The 20,591-nt window shown below is 39.0% G+C and overlaps 1 protein-coding gene and 1 long non-coding RNA gene across 7 annotated transcripts in view; both read right to left on the bottom strand.

Moving 5' to 3' along the window:
• Nucleotides 1-20,591, bottom strand: part of mdga2a (MAM domain containing glycosylphosphatidylinositol anchor 2a) — a 192,348-nt gene that overhangs the window by 26,491 nt on the left and 145,266 nt on the right. For all 6 annotated transcript variants that reach the window (XM_005917647.3, XM_042219114.1, XM_005917645.3 and 3 more), the window contains 3 exons: nt 18,828-19,100; nt 7,069-7,217; nt 1,978-2,155 (listed from right to left, as the gene is read on the bottom strand). In XM_005917647.3, the coding sequence (XP_005917709.1) occupies nt 1,978-2,155; nt 7,069-7,217; nt 18,828-19,100 (600 nt within the window). The remainder of the gene's footprint in view (nt 1-1,977; nt 2,156-7,068; nt 7,218-18,827; nt 19,101-20,591) is intronic.
• On the bottom strand, nt 10,980-18,816 carry LOC121814239. Its single transcript, XR_006054204.1, has 2 exons — nt 14,184-18,816; nt 10,980-14,137 (listed from the first exon to the last, which is right to left on the bottom strand). It is a non-coding gene; the product is annotated as an uncharacterized LOC121814239 (long non-coding RNA).

Below are 20,591 nucleotides of genomic sequence, written 5' to 3'. Positions count from 1 at the left end.
TGTGCATCTGTTCACTGGTACTACTGGGCCAACTGTGGATACTACTGTAGTCTTTGTATTGTTTTTGCCAGCATGCCATCCCACAAGCTGGAGAATCTATCTCTGTTTGCAACCTGCTATTTCGTTCTGTAAAGAAATACAGTGTGTTTTGATGTATTCTCAGTGGTCGCAGTACACAAAATCCTTGTGATGTCCTTCTGGCTGCTATTTTTGGCTGCTGTACTTTTATCAGAGAGACTCTTCTGATTCAACCTCAGTTTAACCTCATTTGTTATTATTGCTTTATCTCCTTAAATCCAAGACTACTGTCTGAGATACCCACCTGAGAACCGTCGCAAGGCTATAAGGTCAAAATGAACAACCTTGAGCTCTATAGATGAGATATACTTAGGAGAATTTTGAAATACAAAGTCTATTTTGAGTCCTTTTCAGTCTGGAGATAACAACGAGTGACGATTTTGTTTCATCTGAATCAGAAATGTAAATAGAAGATTTAAAAAAAAACAGCAATAATCAACGGGTCGGCGATCCAGATGTTACTGCTCCTGTTTTAAAAATTCTCGAGTGCAACTCTCATCTACATTTTGATGCATCAGAAATAAATCCTAGATGCATTTTAGTGGTGGCAGTAAAAGGTGGCCATTTCAGTCAGTGTGACATCCTTGGAAACCTTTGAAAAAAATTCTGCCAGTTGGGTTTTTATAACAAATTCAACCTGGACTCAGAACAAGGGGCCCCAGGGAGGACGAGGTCAGTATGACTAGATGTATTTATTTATTTAGTTACAATTTTTCAACCTTTTTCTCTCTCTCTCTCCTGTAGCTCTTGCTTTTTTCCCTTGCTGTCCCTCAAGTAACTTCACGCTTTCTCTGGAGCAATGTTAGCACTGTAGCGATCTGCAATTACTGGCTGCACCGATCTGCGCTTTGCTTATTGTTACAAACTGCCTCCACTTCCTTTGGAACCCGGCACGCTCTGGGCAGACGGCGTCCCTCCCTGCGACTGGTTTTGTTTTGTTGTGTGTTTCCCTGTTGCGTATTAAATCATTACCGGTGCTGCTGAGCTCTTCCAAAAAAGGGTAATTATTGCGGTTTTCTCTATAAAATCTGAGTATTTGTAAAGCATTTTGTGGCTTGTTTTAGAAAATTGCTACATAATTATTATTACTTTTATTACTGTAGTCTATATAAAATAAATCAAATAAAATTATTACTGTTCTATCTGCCCACCGAGTCTGGGCAAATGTACAGTAAGATTTTTATGCTTTTCATGTCAGGGTCCATGTCAGGCATGGTGAGGGCAAGAACCTTTCAAAATATTTACAATGTGAAATTGAAAAGCCATTTATTATATGAGAAACAATCCGGGGGACTAATCAGATCCTCCGACAAAGACAAAAGACAGAAAATTGCATTGTTTTGGGAGGGGGGAACCGAGCGAAGGCAGCAAAGCATGACTCATCTCTGACCAGCTCTGTTTGGTCTTGTTACCCGGGCTACATGCTTGAGTCATCTGAAGCTTCAATGTCATGATGATCTCTCAAGCACAGACACAACAAGTCAGCCTTTGCCCCGGTACAGGGGAGAGCTGACTCAAGCAATGAAGGTCACTAAGAAGGGATTAGTCAGTTGATCAGCATCCATTTGGCTCAAAGGAGAAAAGAAGCAAAGCCGGCTGAATTCGAGCTGTCTACAGATGACTGAATGTGTTACATGCAATTCAAATTACTTCAATCAGTTCCCTTTTTTTTCCCCACTCGCTCTTTCCTCGTACGTCTTATGCAAAATAACTCATCATCGGATCTTTGTAATGACTGCTGATGCTACGGCGAACTTTTGATATCATCATTAGTGATGAACGTACGCCGTAAGCACAAACTTCAGCGGGAGTTAAAATTGCTTGTCTCCTTTACCTTGTTTTTATCTGTTTGCTGGCTGTCAAAACACTGAAACAATAGAAAAAGTATGTAGCGCTTACCACTGTAGGTGACGATACGGATGGCGGAGTCCCCCTCGCCGAAACGCGTGATGGGCGTGAGGCGCACCTCGTAAGACTCGGGCTTTATCAGCTCAGTCAGGTTATGTGTCATGAGCTCTCCTTTGTTGATTGTTCCATCCACTGGGATCTCCTGCTCCCACCAGCGCTGGAGCCCCATCTGTGTCGGAAGAAGAACCACATGAGGTTTGGGATATTAGACATTTGCTAGTTCTGTTTATAACTAACAGATTTTCAAATAGCAAAGTGTTCCTGCTGCTGTTGAGGATTGGTATGTTCCCCTTCACCCTTTGTTCTATTTTTCCACCTTTCTGCTCCACATCTGAGCAATCAGCATCAATATGATGCAGTATATGGTATACTTGACAGACTCCTCTTTTGTTGTTACCTCCCACAGCCAAGCAGTTGGACCAGCCTTGGGTTTCTTTTTCCCGTATTTTCCTTGTTTGTATCATTTGTTCTGACTGTTAGCTCATTTTACAGACCTTACCTTTTGCTTTCATGCACCATTTGCTTCATCTAAAGTCCTCCCATGCATGAACGCTAGTCTGTAAATAAAGATCATTTGGGTTCTTGTCTCTGTGAACTGTTCACACTTTTCAAAGAGCTGTTCTCAATACTGTACCAATAACAGATCACAGGGACTCTAATGTGATCTCATGTGATGCATCTTCACTATCAGCTATATATAGGTTCTGTATGCAGATTTACCAAATAAGGAGAGTATGTGCCATGCAAAGAAAACACATTCTCTCATTTTCCTCCAAGTGTGACCACAACTATGTAGTCCTTTAACACGACTGTATAATGTTCCATTTCATCTGCCAATTAAGACCGCCTATAGGCATCTGTACGCTGTAAGCTGATGACGGTGAGATGCTCATTAACTATATTTACTTTCGAAGCAGCTCCCAGGGTCAGAACTAAAAGACTGCTATTAAGAAGCAGCAGACACATGTTTCTATTAGCAGAAGAAACATTATCTTAGGTTTTATGGGCATTTTGTAAGTACAGTTGTGTTCTGACTGTCTGCCTGATTCCTTTAAAGAATTTCTATCATGATGTTCTGCAATTTTTTTTTTTTTTTGCCATCTCTTTATAAAGGGACCTTGAATTGCCACGATTTTTCTATCTTCTCTTTCAATAATGTGCAGCAAACAGGCAAACTCCTGGCTGACTTAGTTCAGGTATCACACAAACTTTAATTCCTTTTGTGCTTTCTGATATAATGCAACCCCTCTGAAACACAAACAGCAAAGCTAGATTTGCTGGTGAGGGGCGAGTGAAGGAGGGTACATTTTATCCTCGATTATCAGATTAACAGGGCACAAAGATAAGCGATCGCGTCTGCATCACAATTAGTGACCGTACCATACAGAAAGAAGTGCACCATTAGCGGAGGGAGACAGGGATCGAATGAATGAAGGTGTGACAGCATTGAGTCAGTGTGCATGTGAGGGAACAATACCAATTAAGTAATTACTTAGAGGCTGGATGAGCCGCAATTATGGCGTGCAAGTTTCCATCACCATTAGTTTGCAGGTAAATAGGGTCCGTTGTCTCTCTGCGGTAATTACAGAGAGCGCTCTAGCCCTTACCTATGCTTTGAAAATTTTTAACTTTCCCCTTAAGCACAAAAGGCATGACAGTTAATTGCCATAAATGACACAGTGTCAGCCTGTATGTGTCTCGTCCTATGTGTGTTTCAATCCGCTAAAATAAATGATAATATGGTGAGGATATTTGCTATTGTGATATATCATAATGATGTGAGAAACTGATCAATCAGAAACTGACTACTTAAGTTGCTGCTGCTAAAAGGGTGCTTGCAAGTTATTGAATCCTCGTGTGAATGAGTGTGAAAATGCTCTTTTTCACGTAACTTTATGTAAACCTGTATTATGTACTGCATGCATTATGTTGCTGTAGTAATTTGCACATGTCCACTGGTGATGAAGTACATTACTAAATAGGCTTTTATGTTTGGCCCTGAACTGCAGCCAAGTTCTCTATCTATCTATCTAAAGAAACAATTATTTAAAAGTAATTTTTAATGAATTTTTGGAGATAGATCAGATGTTTATTATGTTCAAAAGCTGTGGCTAAAACATGAATATGAGACTTGATGTTCATCCAGTTTGCTCAAAAATTTATACATTTAAATATAAATATTAAAAATTGTATTTTTAATACCCGATTTAACCAGTAAGCACCAAAAATGAAACATTTCATGTACCTTATCTCACTGTTGTTCACAAATGCCCGTGGCATTATGTGCTTATGTTCAGGTGGCTGTATAATACTGAATAAAATTAGATATACACATTTCTGTGTGTATGTGTGTGTGTGTGTGTGTGTGCATGGCTTTTAATATTGGTCTTGGCTAGAGCTGCTTTATAAAGGTCTCCCCCCCCCCCTTATTAAAAACCAACAGTGCTTAAATATGCAAATCAAATCAAACTCTAAATGCTGACTGGAAAAAAACAGAAAAACATTCAACTTTTCAGACACTTTGACACATGCACATACTTACAGGCTTATGGATTCAGCCCCATTGTTTTGATTCCCATTAATGTTCACTGAATCCACACATTTGCACTCAATTAAGGCTTCTGTTTACATCCCATTAGCTTTCAATCTCCACATTTTCCCCACAGATGTAGAGAGCCATATTGATTTAATTTCCTTTCACTGTGGCTGTGGTTCAGGAGGGGATTTATAGGAACTTAAAAAAATAAAAAATAAAAATAAAGCTGATCAAAGCAATACTAATAGACTTGAAGACAAACTCCAGAATAACCAACTGCTGACATAGCGTTAGACAAGCTGATCTACTGCAGATTACTCGCATGTAGTTAGTATGACTTCTATTGATCTGCTTGCACAATCTGACTTGTCAGATCAATTGAAAAAGATGTAAAGGAGGAGTAGAGGCAGAAAAGGGAAAAAAGGGAGCCGCAAGATGGCAATACATGAGCAGAAAAAAAGTTATCTTAGGAATGGAAACAGGCAATCAAGGTTCTGGACAGACTAGAAGGGCTTGAAGCCGCAAGAGTATCAAAACAAGGCAGATATAACACTGGTTCCTTGACAGGTGCAGCGATTTGTGTTTTGTGATTCTGACCGGTGCATGCCTTTCAGCTTTGGAGTCATTTCCATTTCCCTCCCCTTCAGTCGGACCGTCTCTCATGAGGGCACTGGGCGATAAGACGGAGCAGTCCATTACAGAGGCATAAGGTCTACCAGTTCTCAAGTATTAATTCAAAACTGAGAGAAAATGATAATGATTCTCAAGGAATGGCAGGGGAGCTGCTGCTGGTTCTATAAATAGAATGAAGCGGTGTAGTCCGTGTGCCAATGCTTTCTTTACTGCACCATTTTTTCCCTTTTTTCAAAAGGTATCTTTCTTTTTTTTTTCCAATTTAGAAAAAGAGCCACTCCTCCTCATCACTTCTTCTTTTTCATTTCCTCTTTGCATGCTGCCTCTGCCTCTTCTGGATTTCAACTTTTCTTCACCGCAAGGCAATAAAAAAAAAATGTCATTATTGTCCTAAATCACTAGCAAAGGCAAAGACCATAGATAGTACACTATATGGCAAATGCCACAGGAAAAAGTCAGAATTTTCCCTTCAGTAAAGATTCTCTGACTCTGATTCTCATCTAAGACAAAGGAAGATTGGCCGTTTTACCTCGGAGCAAGCAGATAATGGTCCCCCAGATATCAAAGCAAGAAGGTGGAAAGAAATTAATTCGCCCAAACACAGATCTTCTTCTAAAACAGACTTGGGTGGTGATGCTCTCTCACTTGTTCTTCTTAAATAAAGAAATGCACATTAGATTGAAATGCTAATGTGATTTTAAAATTGCATTTGGTCCATTCTAGCACAGGTGCAGACTTTACAATCGTTACAAATGTGCACAGGACCAGCTGAAAATAGGAAAAGCAAATGTATATTCCTGGCAGGTTTTCAGACTAATCCCTGGCAAGTACACGGGCTCGGCAAGCACGACATAATTTATTACCAAACAGACCAACTGAGATAGTTGACAGAAAAATCACTGCGCTACACAAACATAACAGGTCTGAAATGTGTTCTCAAGCGTCAATTCCTTGAGGGTGTAGAGTGAGACAAACACTAAATTATATTATTCATTACAAACACAACTGTCAGGGTGTGCTCCCTAATTCGGAGCAGAAATTAGACGGATTTCACTCAAGCATGCGCCACATTTCTTCATCTTAAAAAATTTTTTTTTTTTTAAATTGTTTTTAACATGGTTGCAGATGCGCCTCCATGCAGCAAAGGCAACGTGAAATTCTGCGGCAAGTTCAACATTTCAAAAATGTGTGGTGCTGCACCTGCTGCTCTAAATTAAAAAAAGAGAAAAAAGCAAGATCAAATGTGCATCGCCATGGAGGTGGGGGACAAGACAGAGAAAGAAGAGCAGAGAGTGGAAGGTGCTCATTGATTGCCAAAACAGAAAATGTAACCACGCCATCCATCAATGCCGCCTGCCTGTCATGTGTGGAGCTTACTTGAGAGGCAGGAAAAAGGAACACAAAAAAAGCAAAAAATAGGAGCTATGCTCGCTACTTCTAGCTGCGGGGACCCCTTTCACTCTTCTGATGGAAAGCAAAAACAGAAACAATTCATGGAAACCACAGACCATGTTGAGCTGACTGCCCCTGACAGGTTCTCAGTGATTCCTGCTCGGCGCACGAAGGCTCATTCACGTCCTGAAAAACTGCACAATAAGACAGATATGAGGTTTGGCTCTGTCAATCGGGTACAACACGCAAGTGCGAGCACGCTGTGCAAAAGCTTCCATCGCGTGTTTAATTTGGCAATAAGAAAGGCTTTTACATGCCTGTCGCGTGGGATGACTCTAATTTATGTATGAAGGGTTGGAAAGAGGCTGACCAATACCCGTGACAAGTTACTGTACCAGATGCCAACATTTCATGACTTTAAGACTCATGTAGTGGCTCTTCTGGCTGTGATAGTAGCTCACAGAGAATAGAAGACTGAACAATAGGAATGCAAATGAGCAGGCACCTCATAGCAGTCTTACCTGTCTGATGCCTAGTCTGTAGGCAACAATACGGTCCACAGCATTTGGGTTCATCTGGGTCCACTGTAGCTTGAAGCCATAGACCCTTGGCCTGTTCTGCCACAGAGGGTTGTAGGTATCATAGTAGAACTCCGGGGGGTAGGCTTTCCCTAGAGAGAGAAATAATTAAAAATAATGACCATATTTATCACAAAACAGACCTAGTCATAACGAGACATCAAACCTTTGGGAATCAAGGGTGCGTTTAATCACGTGTAACTATCACAATAAATACGTTTCCCTAACTTTGTTATCTTAAGTAAGCTGTACTTTGTTTTTCTAAGGAATCAAGTTTGCATGTTTTTTCAATTCTGGGAACTAATTCAATTTTTAAGTGTATAAAATTCTTATTTCTGTGACAACTGTCACCTCCTCGTCTTGTAAACTGACAATTTTTCCAGTCCAGATTTAATAAACAGGTCAAATCAGTCTAAAAAAAACACGAACAATGTGCTAATTTCTAATCAAACAGACGGTTCATTTCAGTAATGACCAGCATTCTACAAAGAGCAGCTCAAATTAGCAGGTCAGAAATGAGCAGACCTGATGAGGGCGTATGAGGAACTGAGCAATGTACTAACAAAACTAGTGCAGTGTAAGGGCAGCTTTTATGCACATGTTTCTGTCTGGAAACAGCAGGGCAATTGAAATCAACAAGAGGCAGCAGAGGAAGAATTAATATGTATTTGATGCTCATTTTTACCCTACTAATTTGAGCTGCTCTTGGTAGATTGCGTCTGTAATTACTGCGATGAGCTGGCTGCTTTGCAGTCTATAAATCTATAAATGAATGCATTGTTAACAGATCACCTACACAACTTTCCACCGCCATCAGAATACCTCTGTTTATTTTTCTTGTTTAGCAAATATGGCCCTTGGACTTCCTTTAAGCCAAAAGTAATTGACGTAGGATAACAAAGGCAGTTATCACAGCGTTGGGAAGTTTACTTTTAAAATGTATTCCACTACAGATTACAGAATACATGCCCCAAAATGTATTTTGTAAGTATTCTGTTACGTTACTCAATGAGAGTAACGTATTCTGAATACTTTGGATTACTTAATATATTATCATGCTTTTTACAACTACATGAATGTACTATTGCTATGTGATTTATTACTTTTACTAAAGGTTATTCGCCATACCAACTAGATTTTTAAATCTTAATATATATGAGTAACAGTAGGTGGACATTAGGTAAGGCTGCACTTTTTGCAGCGATCTCACATAGAAAACTATTCCGCGCGAATACAAAACAGGTCCGCGGCTCCGAACCATAAAGGCATAAAACCGTAAAGAGACCTCTGTCTAATCCCATATGGAAAAGAAATAGTAAAAACTTACATGATTTACTCATGAAAGTGGCCACTTTCTCATTACTTTCATATATTGTTTTAGTAAGTATCCAAAACATACAAGTTTCATTATATAATTTTTCAAGGGATCTTATATGTGTTTTCACTCTTGCATGCTTTTCATACAAGTTTCAGACAAGACAGATACAAACTTTATAAGATTTATATAAATCTTTTCCATATGGGATACGTCGGGCTCCGTGTCGGGCTCTGTGTCGGGCTCCGTGTCGGGCTCCGTGTCGGGCTCGTAGCCGAAAACTAGCTTTACTTTTGTTGTCTGGGTCAACTTTGTATATATATATATATTTACATTCTTCCATCTCCCGTTTCTGGTCGGTGACATCTCTTACTTTTCGACTCTTTTTCTCCTTCCCTCGCACTCACAGACACGGACTCCACTGCCCATGAGGCTACATTCTTTAGGGCTATGCCTGTAACACTCTGCCTATTGCCTTCATATTAAATTATTTTTGTGAATAATTTTTAAATTTTTTAAAAAATATTTCTTCACGCCGCAAGTAGAGGTGACATGGGCTGGGTTTCCATCTGGCGTGGACACCAAAAATATAGAGTTCATAGCCTTATGAAATAGGAAAATACCGCCGTGTAATCCATTCATTTCAACAAAGTAACTGTATTCTGAATACCACCTTTTAAAATGGTAACTGTAACGGAATACAGTTACTTATATTTTGTATTTTAAATACGTAACGGCGGTACATGTATTCCGTTACTCCCCAACACTCTTGGTGTGTGATGTATATATATTAATATATATATATATATATATATATATATATTATATGTACTGTATATATATATATAATATATTTTTTTTACATTACGCCATACTCCTGGTTTGAGTGATTCTCACCTGCCTTTTCTTCTAATAACATAGTTAACTTTGTGAGAATTAATTTTATGCCCACATGTGGCACAAACTAAATGAATCTTTCAACTTTTCAGCTTTCCGGTCACAGTAGGAAAGCTGATTTCTGACAGCTCGAGAAGGAACTGGCAGAACACGGCATTTTAATCAAGATCCAGAAACAAGCTTACAGGATGACCTTCCAGGCAAAGAATAGTAATTCACCTCAATGACACGTTGTTGTGTTTGTCCCTCTGCTTCTTGGGCTTGTTTATTGAGGGATGACAATACCCAAGGCAGATGATTTTTAATAACCATGGAAAAGACAGCAGAGCTGCCATTGTTAGCTCAAACAAAAGCGGCGCTGGGATTTGATGAACCTGTGTGAAGATTTAGCAAGCAGTTTATGAATGTCAGGCAATTGGATAAACCTGTCAAGTTAGTTTATGTCACTGACGAATTATAATAGCATTATTTGCTCCTGAGTCCTTCCCTGTGGCCTCCTTAGTGTGACAGACCCTTGAACCATTTGGTTTCCTTTGATTTTGAAAATGATGATTATACTCCTGGGAGGATACGAAGCAAGAGTTGTGCGTGTGGTGTATGTGAGGGGTCCCTTCATCCAGTAAGATACTGGTATTCAGAGAGAGTCAGTAGAAACTTGACAGCTGATTGCTCTAAATGACACAACACTGAAGCATATTGTTGTACTGGGTGGCATTTTGTTATAATGTTGTGTACACATGCCAGTTCTTCTGTTGCTGTAAAGACATCACCAAATGCTGTTTAAGTGCAGCTTAATAGGCATGTGCTTAATAACAGGGTTTCCTGCTAAACAGCAGGTAACTTGAATTCATCAAATTCACTTTTATGTAGTTTGGTAGAAAGAAATTTGATCTCAAAGGTTTGCAGAATATTCTAGTACTAACTAAAGTTGCAGTGAGACCAAATAAAAGCCATTGTTCACTCACAGCTGTATAATCCTCAGCATCAGTTCTCATTAGAGCAAAATGGCAAAAAGTAGCTGCGCATACTGGCCTCAAACAAAATCTACTGAATATTTACGTACATTTATGGAACAATTTCATAATTTCTTTGATTGCGCTGCATCAGAGCTGAGGTTTAAACACATTCACTTAGGCTTTAATCACTCAAATCTAAGCCAGAAGTGGGGAAACTGCACATGTACGACAAAAACACAAAACAAGACTTGTGGTTTCATTCATCGTCTGACTGGTTTGATCAATTCTCATAATCGTCCAGTATAAAAAGCCAAAATCAGCACAGCACAAGCAGTGCGTTTGGTTCTTTGGTCTAGATAATAAATCAGGTTAATGGTGCTCTAGGCAGCATACTACAGATGACGTGGCCTTTTTCATGGATAAAGCTATTTAAAATGCAATATTCTGATCGGAAGGAAAACAATGCACATTCATCAGCCTGATAAAATAAAACCATTGTGAGTGAGAAACTAGTACAGACAAGTACAGCGAAAGAGAGAAAATTACGCAGTACTTTTTTTCTAGGTTTTACCTGTTTTATGTTGAGCTGTGGAATATGTCTCAAAAGTTCATCAGCAGTCTACTGCAAGGTAAACCTGTCTGTTATAACAGATGACACTATCTCACAAACTGCCTCCGTGTCTCGCTGAGATACTAATGAAACCAGCAAAACACATTTCCCAACTAAAATAAATAATTAAATAAAAAAAAAAACAAGGATAATTACCGTCTGCACTTTGCTTGGCACTGTTTTGCCGTATAGAGCCAGCTGTGTTTACAGCATATTGTACAGCTAATGTTACATAAACCCGCCTGGCAGATAATGTCAGACTTAGTCATGCAGCATATACAGTACAGTAAAGCCGATAAGGAAAAAGAAAAAGGCTGCAATTTGCAGTAGAGAGCAGGCAGGGAATGTTAATTAAACTCACTCACATTGTTGTCTGGATCAGTAAATTAGCTTAAAGATTTCCACACAGACCCTGTTTCAGAAAAAGCCCCAAAACAAAACAAAAAAACAAAACATGAAAAGACTCTTTTCATACTTTTCTTAGAAGTTTGACACGGAAGTCTTTATACTAATGCGCCGCATTCATTAATCTTATTTTGGGGAACATTTTTTTTTCTCAAAGTACATTTCTTACAGACAAATATCACAGACTCGCACGGCAAATTATTGCCTTTTATTCAAATATACAGTGTAATGAAGCAACATGGCCTTTGCTCCTAATAATATGTTATGTGTGGTGAAGCACATTACCTAACCCACTTATGCAGCCTGAAACAGATAACCCTGGGTGGGAGACATCAAACATAAAGTACAGAGGGCTTAATTGATTTTTTAAAATCCTGTTTATAACAGCATAACCAATGCAATGATTCATACAGCTCAGTGAAAGCCTTCAGGCAAGAAGTTGACCTTGTTTGCAGACTTCCTTTTTACTTTTTAAGGGTTTATGAACATGTTTTCATCTTTAGGAGTGCAGTTATATGCTAAGCAATTCCTATATGATTCTGGGTTTTTTTTTGCTTTTCTTTTTATTTGGCAGGAAGTAGGCCTACATATGGATGCACAGCTGGCCGAGACAAACAAATAACACCAAAGCAGGAACTGCTAACAGACAAAGGTATTATAGGGCGGCGGTAATCACGTGGTGCCCCTTATGGGAACGCAAAATAAATCTCTATGTGTCTTTTTTTCCTTAAGGGAAACAGCACAGAACTCGCAATGAGTCACTTCTACATTTACAGTCTTCCTTCCTCCTCGACTAATCAGTTCAGTACAAAAAAGGATAAACGTTTTAATCGTTGCTGATATTAAAAAGCCCAGTGACTTCCGATTTCATCCTTCTTGGTCCGTGTAAACTGAAGGCTGCTCTAGAGTGACTAATGTTGAGATATTGTGCTGATATAAAAGAAGCAGAACTACAAAAATAGGCCAGAAAATACAAAATAAAGAAAGCAGAAAAAAAAGACCCGAACAGACTGCATCTGTCCTTCAAGCCTGACAGACTTTCAGTCTGATCACAGATAACATTATTCAGATGCTTTTCACTCTGACTATATACTGTTAGGCATTATGACCAACAGGATCCATCAGTGTCAGCATGTCTCCTTGAGCTGCATGAACTATTCAGACTCATTCTCCATGTACTGCAGGGTTGCAGTTCAAGCCAGGTGAACTGGGCACAGACTTTAAAAGGCAGGCAGACGACTTACTTAAAACCACCAAAGGTAAGGCACAAATCTGTGCTGGAGACCAAAGATGATAAGGTTTATAAATCCCTGACTCAGAGAAGAGTGCAGGTTTGAAAGCAAAGTCAATTTAGCTTTTGCTTTTATTTAAAAACATAAAAAATAAAAGAGACAGAAATATCACACAAAAGCACCAGATAGTAACTTAGCAGGAGGCCCAAGGGGCCTGTTTAAGACACATCTCAAAAAGAAAAGCTGAATAAATAAAAATGAAATAAACATTACTGAAAACAGATGATAGATCAAAAAAATAAAATATGAAAATAGCCTGAATGCAGAAAATGCACTCCAAAAGAGACAAAAAATGTGAGAGTAAGTGTTTCACAATAAAAGGAAAAACATTTTCTTATGACAGCAAATCGCACTGCAGCTAACTTTTGCACTATTGGCACACAGTTTCTGCAGCATTAGGAACAATGACTGAATGACTGAAAAAAAGGATACTGGAACCATACAAGCACAGCATTATGTGGAATCTGAATTCATTTCACAGGCACACTCACACAATGCAGACAATGTCTATCTGAACATTGTCCCTGAGAATTTAATTGTTCCTCTCTTCTAATTTACAACTGGCTGCCAGAAATGGGGCTTAAGCAGGAAGGCGGCAGAGAAATGAGAAACACTGCTTGTTTTTTCTTTGTAAATTTCGGAAATCCAACAAAATTATAGTACTGCAGTTTGCATTGTTTGTACTGGTCAATGGAGAGAAAAGACACGTGCTGGGCAATTTTATGCAGACTTTGTTGCCTGTGCAGAGATTGGACATATGTTGGAACTCTCCAGTCATTTTACACTTAAAGATTAGATCAGTCATGCCTGTGAAATTAGCTGTATAAAGTTTTGTATGGCTCTGAAGGAAGCATTGGAAGATTTTAGGTAAAAAGATTCATTATCATCATATATTACATATCATATGACTATAATAAATAAATGCTACTCTTGATAGATTTTCCCTTGACTAAATAAAACTTTCTATGTATCTTAAATCCTGAAGACAAGTAGCAGACCTCAATTGCCCTCCTTTAAAAGCACTATAGGCTTTAAAAATATCCCAGATTTCTTTCTTAATGCTGCAGCACCCTGCTCTTCCCCCATAACTAAAAAGGCTCAAATAATGATCAATGATAATCATCAGGTTAACCTTTTTTTCTAGACTGAGTCTTAAAAATATGCTAATACAAACTGGAGGCATGGCCTTTGAAAGAAATGCACAATCTGGGCACTACTGAAGGATATGTAGAAACTGTAGTTTACCATTCGTTAAAACTATTATAAACAAAACATTGACCATTGTTCTGTCTTTGTAAACTCTACAATAGAATAAGTGAATTAACTGCTATAATATTTTTCTAAATACCAAGCTTGTCAGTGTTTCACTCAGATACTGTCACAGATCACATTAAAGATGGGCACACCTTTATGCCTGAAAAGTTAAGCTAATACAAACGAGTCTTAAACCTACATTCCTTTTACTGGCCAGTAGGGGGAGACTCCTGTGGTTGCAAAAAGAAGTCCAGTTGTAATTACGCAGGAAAACAGATCATGACTCCCTTTGTGACCAAACTAAACACTTTCCTGAGGATGTATTAGACTGGAATGCTAGTTTCACACCTTAATGAATACAGAGCAATGCTTATTTTGTTCATTATGGTCAGCCTATGTTAGAAAAAACAAGGTCTATAAGTATACGTAAGTATGCAGCATCCCTTGATCTGAGTATCAGATCCGGCTTGTCAAGTCGAGTTGATGCAATGCTTATGGCGGAGAAATTCTCTGTTTGAGAATTTACAGCAGGACTTTCCACACCAACAGTAATGTCACAGGAGCCATGTGCATCTTTACTCGAAACTCTATGATCAGTGAACATTTACTTGCTATCTATTCTGAGGAGCGTGATTTGAGCATTTGCTAACAACTCAGGGTTCCCACGACAGAGAGCCCGAGCCAAAGCTCAGTGGTACACATTACATTCCTCTGAGGGGTCTCTCCCCAGGCACAATTTAATGGCCAACTTGGCCATTAGAGCCAACTCACTGTTCCCACAGATGTCCCCATGGCTTGGCACATGGGCATCCATGCATATGCACACACACTCTCCTTTGGCACAATACACTTTTCCAGGCGACAGAATTTATGGGCTAATAATGGCCTGCTGCCTAACTATGGTGTGTTTGCATGTGTCTGTCGGCATGGTAACATGTATGCTGCTCACATGTTGACTGAATCCGAAATCCAAGGACTGTGGGCCAAAACTCTCAACTCATACTTTTCACATGCTAACACAGCCTGAGAAGACGTCAGACATAGAGCGATGGGAGAACGTCTACTGGCTTGTCTACCTGTCTTGGTAAAGTGAGTTTAAACCAAGGTGCCATCTAATTACATGAGCTACACCAATATTTTGCAAGTCTTGTCGAGAAACAGTCTTACAAGTCGCAGACAGGAGATGATATGCACTTCTTCTACTGCAGGGTATTGCCTGATTTCATGGCATTTTAGTTTTAGAATAAAATTAAAAATTTTAACTATCGAGAGCTGGAATTAGGAGACTGAGGCATGGCAGGTTTCATAGATGATGCAATGAACCAAAGTGGATTTTCTGCACCATACTCCTGTACTCAGGGAGTTACTAAAAGAGCCTCCATACCTTTGGCAACCACTGAGTCCAGATGGTGGGAATCTGGAGCACTGGGCGGGAGGAATGGAGCAATAGAGGGCGAGGGAGGGAAGGAGGGATAGAGGATGAAAGGGAGTGGAAGTAGGAAGAGGGAGGGAGCATGAGCAATAGAAGGCAAAACCCCAGCCCTGCTGAGAAAAACAAATGGCTGGAGGGAACTAGCTGCTTCTGTCTCTCTGTTCTACCTGTTTCCCCAGGAAGGGGATTTATGGCACGCACTGTGTGTGTGTGTGTGTGGGGGGGGAGTCAAGCTGGAAAGGAGGATGAGAGAGTGGGGTTTGAAAATGAGAAAGATGAAGAATGTGGAAAAGAAAATGGACACAGAGAGAACTAAAGGCTATAAAAAAAATCAAGTGCAGCCAAGGTATGATTAGAACGCAGAAAGAGATAGAGAGAAATAGACACTATCAAAGAGAAGAGCGACCTAAGTGCCAGAGGATCAAAGTGACAAATACTCCTCCTGTGACCCTGCAGCTCCTGTCTCTAATAGGAGGTCTGGGAGATTGAAACCTTGGCCAAAGTTCCTGAGGACTCTCAGTGTAGCCAAACTAATTTTGTCCTGTCATAACAAAAGACTGGGAGACGATCATTTGGATCTCACAATGGAGGGAAAAAAAATGTAACAAAAACAGATGAAAGAAGGTAAAAGAAAGACCTGACATAATGGACATGCCTAATTCAGATCAGCAATCTATGATTTATCTTTCCCTTTAGTCTTCTTTATATAAATTGTCTATCATATAAAGAGGCAGACACACACCCCAAAACAATATGAGACAAGGCCTTCTAAGCTTTTTGTTCAGCCAATTGCATCTGTCAAAACAACCCTTTAATTATCAATTGAATAGCGTACTAAAAAAAATCTTCTGTTGACATGCCAACGTATGGTAAAAGAATAAAGGCTAAATGACTGTTATTAAATGCAGCTATCTGGATCAAACACAGTCACAGACAGCCAGGCTTATAGCACTAATACCAGTATGGAGTTATGTTTCTGTGAGAGAGAAAGAGCGGAAGTAAGTAACTTAAAATAAATGACCATTAAAAAAAGAAACAAAAGAAAAAAGAAAAAACAAACAAACACAAAATCGCTCCTAGCTTAGCTACTCCTAGTTTAGCAACTATAGCGCTGGTCATTTGAGGTCTGTGTAGCTTGAAATTTCTCTACATGTTGAAACAGTAAGCAGGAGGGCTCCTAGTAAGAAAAATATTTCTGGGATACAGAGCTGGGCAATAAATCTTGTTCTTTTTAGCCACGAGAAAGACAAACTTTAACACTGCTGCTATTAGTCAACTTTACTGGCTAACTAGCATGTGATACTATACTGTATTTCCAAAAGTATTCATTCACCTATTCAAATAATTGAATTCAGTTGTTCCTTCATGGCTACTGGTGTATAAAATGAAATGGCTAGCAAACTGGTTCTAAAAATATTTGTGAAAAAGTGGGTCGCTCTCAGGTCGCTCAGCGAATTCAAATCAGAGTGGAGACTGTGAGCCTTACCTTCTGATCCAGCATCAGTGTTTGACCTCACAAATGCACTTCTAGAATAATGGTTAAAAAATTCTCACAAACACACCCCTAAAGCTTGTGGAAAGCCTTTCCAGATATGAAGGTGTTATATCTACAAAGGGTGGAGTGACATCATATTAAACCTATGGACTAAGAGCGGGATGTCACTCAAGTTCATATGCATGTAAAGGCAGACGAGTGAATACTTCTGGCAAAGAAAGCAGGTGTGGAAAGAGTAGCTTAATGTCAGCTACATCCTCTTGCTTCAGATGAGGGAAATCTCAGCTCAGCAACATCATTTAAACTGCAGTAGTGTAGGATTTCAGTTTGTTTATGATTTGCTGTTATTGGTTGGGCTTCATTACTGCTCCTTGTTTTTGACTAATGTAAGGTTGTGCTTTGATTCCTGTTTGTTAACATAAATTATTCCAGTATTTTGAGGGTTTTTTCTTTTGTTTTTAAAATTATAGTTATTGGTTAGTATTTATAGAGATTGTTATTTACCTTTCATTACTTGTGTTTTCTTTGTATATTGGTTTACCCTTCTAGCATCTGCAATGTTCTGTGTATCATGTGGACTGAATTTTCTGTTTATTTATTTTTTTGTTACTTGCTCTCTTGTGCCTTCTTTTGAATTATACTTTCTATCTGTTGATTGTCTTGATTGTGTACACCTGTGTCTGGGTTTACACAGCTGTATTCACTTCCCTTGATTGGCCCTTGGTGTCTCTTTGTGAGAATATACAGCCCTGGCTCTCTTTTGTCTTTGTCACTGTATCTGTGTACCATCGCTGTGCTCCTCCTTAGTGTCTAGCCTGTTAATTCCTGGAGGTTTATAGCTTTGCAGTTTGGTTCCTTCTGGATCTTAAAAAAATACCTTCAACTTCTACACACAACTTAATAAGAGGTTAGTTTTTTGTTTACTTAGGTTTTCTGAAACTCTTGGATTTGTATCTAATTCTAACCAGTATTCCTCTGAGATTTGATCACATTTATATGCATCCTAAAACTAAAAACCTTTTTTTCCCCTTGTAATGTTAAAATTGAAACATACTCCTTGAAATCCCAAAAAAAGAATTAATCTTCAGCCGTTTAGCATATATAGCCCATATTTGCCTGGAATATTAAAATGACATCTAGCATTTTCGTACATGTCAGGAAGCTAAAGTAGCTGTGGCTATCCAGCTACAGTTGATGCAATCTGCTGGCAATAGCAGTTATTCAGCTGAAATAAAAGTCTACCTCTGTGTGAAGTGAGGGGCCTTCATTTTGAAAATGAGTTGTGCTGTTTCTCACATTGCATACTCCTGTTTACTATTTAAGTGTGACTACATGCTGGGAAAAGGTAAAAAAAAAAAAAAACACTGACAAAATTACCTGTTAAAAACCCACACTCAAAAGTTTCCACTTTGACTACAATGGAAGGAAAAGACCACCAAGAATTTTTATCCACGGCTTCTAAACTAATTGTAATGCCACGTTATGGCTCGGGCACACGAAACTAAAAATAGTATGGCAATCTCCATGCAACTGGTGGACATTGCCCACCGATTGCATTGAGTTTTTAATAACAACATCTTTGCACAGGTCGCCTGGTGTGAAGGAACCTGTCTCTAAATTGCTCTCCAACTGCTTACCAACTACTTCTATTCTAGTTACATAAAGAAGCAGCAACTATGGCACTTTTTTAAAGGAATTTCCGAATTTGTGTTTTACATCTATCTGGTTCTGGCTGGACTGCGAATGGAAGTAGTTAATATGAGTTTCTGTTTAATTCATCAGAGCCAAATGTTGCAAATTTCTATTTCAGAAAATGCTACCCTGTAAAAGTATGTATTACACAGATAAGGATGCAGTATACATTTTGTACTGGAACTATACTAACAATATTAGACACAGTGACAAATCATTGTTCGTTCACCATGTGTCAAACAAATGTAGAAAAGCTAACATAAAGAGGAAAAGTAACTAAACCAAGCGGAAAAAGATTCTAGAAGAATAAAAAAGGAAATATGAAATGAAATGGAAAGCACTTTTTTTTTTTACCTGTAACCTGGAAAGTGCATTTGCCTGCTCCAGCCTCATTGATGACATTACAGGTGTACTCGCCCCAGCCATCACGATTTAGGCTGCGGATGGTGTACTCCGTCTCATCTCGCTGGGCGTCAAAAGCTCCCGCGTGGAGCAGCCGGTTAGAGAGAAGCCACTCGAAGCGCAACACACGGGAGGGGTGGGCTCGCAGCACTCTGCAGGTCATCACTACGGGCCTTCCAAGACCCTGACGCATCTCCATGAAAACAGGCTCCACTGTTGGAGGGTCTGAGCAGGAGACACAAAAGCTCAGGAGAGTTCACAGATATTTGACAAGGACAGAAAAGTGTGTCAAGGATGGAAAAAAAAATAGAAAAGAAAAATACTTTGGATGAATAAAGACAAGAAGAGTGAGGTTAGGGCACCAAAGTGAGAGCAAGGACAAACACCTGGAATAAAGAAAAGGTGATACATATGACATGAATATAACCTTGGATATTTAAAAACACAAACAAGGACATTTATTAAAATGTAAAAACACATGCACAATGATTTCAAGTGATGTAGTTGATGTTCACTGAGGATCTACAAATGACAAAGCTGAAAAGATGTTTTTTTTTTTTTTAATTAGAAAAAAACCCCCAGGTATTATAATATGAATGTAGCAAGTGAAGCAGCGTAGAGAGAGAGAAAAAGGTGATATTTAAGCAAACTGTAGAAAACAAACTAAACTGCAAATTCAATACACTTCACCAACAGATGAAAAATGAAAACAATTGTGGAGAGACCGGTAATAGCTGCCAGAAGATCAATTTTGCAAAACGACTGGGACAACTTTTGAAACAAAAACCAGTTGAACTTCACAGAAAATTGGTTATCTGGATGATAAAATACACCTCAAACTTTCAGAAAGTAAAATTAATAACTTATTTGAGTAACTGACAGGCTTTACCTCATCCCCCCCAACACAGAGTACACAGTGGTAAATAATTTAGCCACGTTTCAGTGAGCGAAGTCAGGAGCTAAACGACCTTGCTGCAACCCCGAACTTGAATCTGCAAAAGTTTAATATGTGTGGGTGATGTTTTGCAAATGTTTTGCCAGACTGTGTGCACGGTGACACGTGTGGAGGGTTTTTTGGATGAACAAAATGGGTGTAAGCACTTGTGTGTGGAAGCACTGAAAAGGTTATGAATAATTTCCCCATTTTAAGCGTCTCTGCTCCTGACACGCTCATACAGATGCTTGACAAAAGTCACGACGGGGCTTGAAAAACAACAAGAATCTGGAGGAGCAGAGACAGAATGACATGGAGCCCCTTAATTGCCTGAAATTTGCATAATTCCTGATGGAGTAAAGGAGAGGCGGTAGCTATAGCCAAGGCCGGGGATGCTGTTTTTCAAAATGTAGTCTGTTACAGATCACTGATTACCTGATTGAAACTGTAATCTGCAGCATAATCTTCGACATTATTCACACTCGGTAATATAATCTAATTACTGAGCCTTCCATATTTGATAGGGGAATGCAATTAAATGAACAGTGTATTAAAATTTACAGGATATAATTTGATAACAGTATTAATGTCATTATCCACAACCTTAATCAGCCATTTTTTTTTTCATAAGATTCGCAAAATTCTGAGGCTTTATTTTGACGGTTTGAATGTTGAATGTGTTTTCAGCAGAACCTTTTTTTCTCCACTTTTGCACTTAATTGAGTTTGCTTCACCCCAGGATCTTAGAGCAGGGGCACGTCTACGAGGCCAGTCAAGTGTAC

The sequence above is a fragment of the Haplochromis burtoni genome, unplaced genomic scaffold (genome assembly GCF_018398535.1).
Source record: "Haplochromis burtoni strain Fernald_Lab_line unplaced genomic scaffold, NCSU_Asbu1 Contig_28, whole genome shotgun sequence".
Classification (NCBI taxonomy): Eukaryota; Metazoa; Chordata; class Actinopteri; order Cichliformes; family Cichlidae; genus Haplochromis; species Haplochromis burtoni.
The sequence above is the reverse complement of the archived record's forward strand: the minus strand, read 5'-3'. Positions and strand labels throughout refer to the sequence as shown.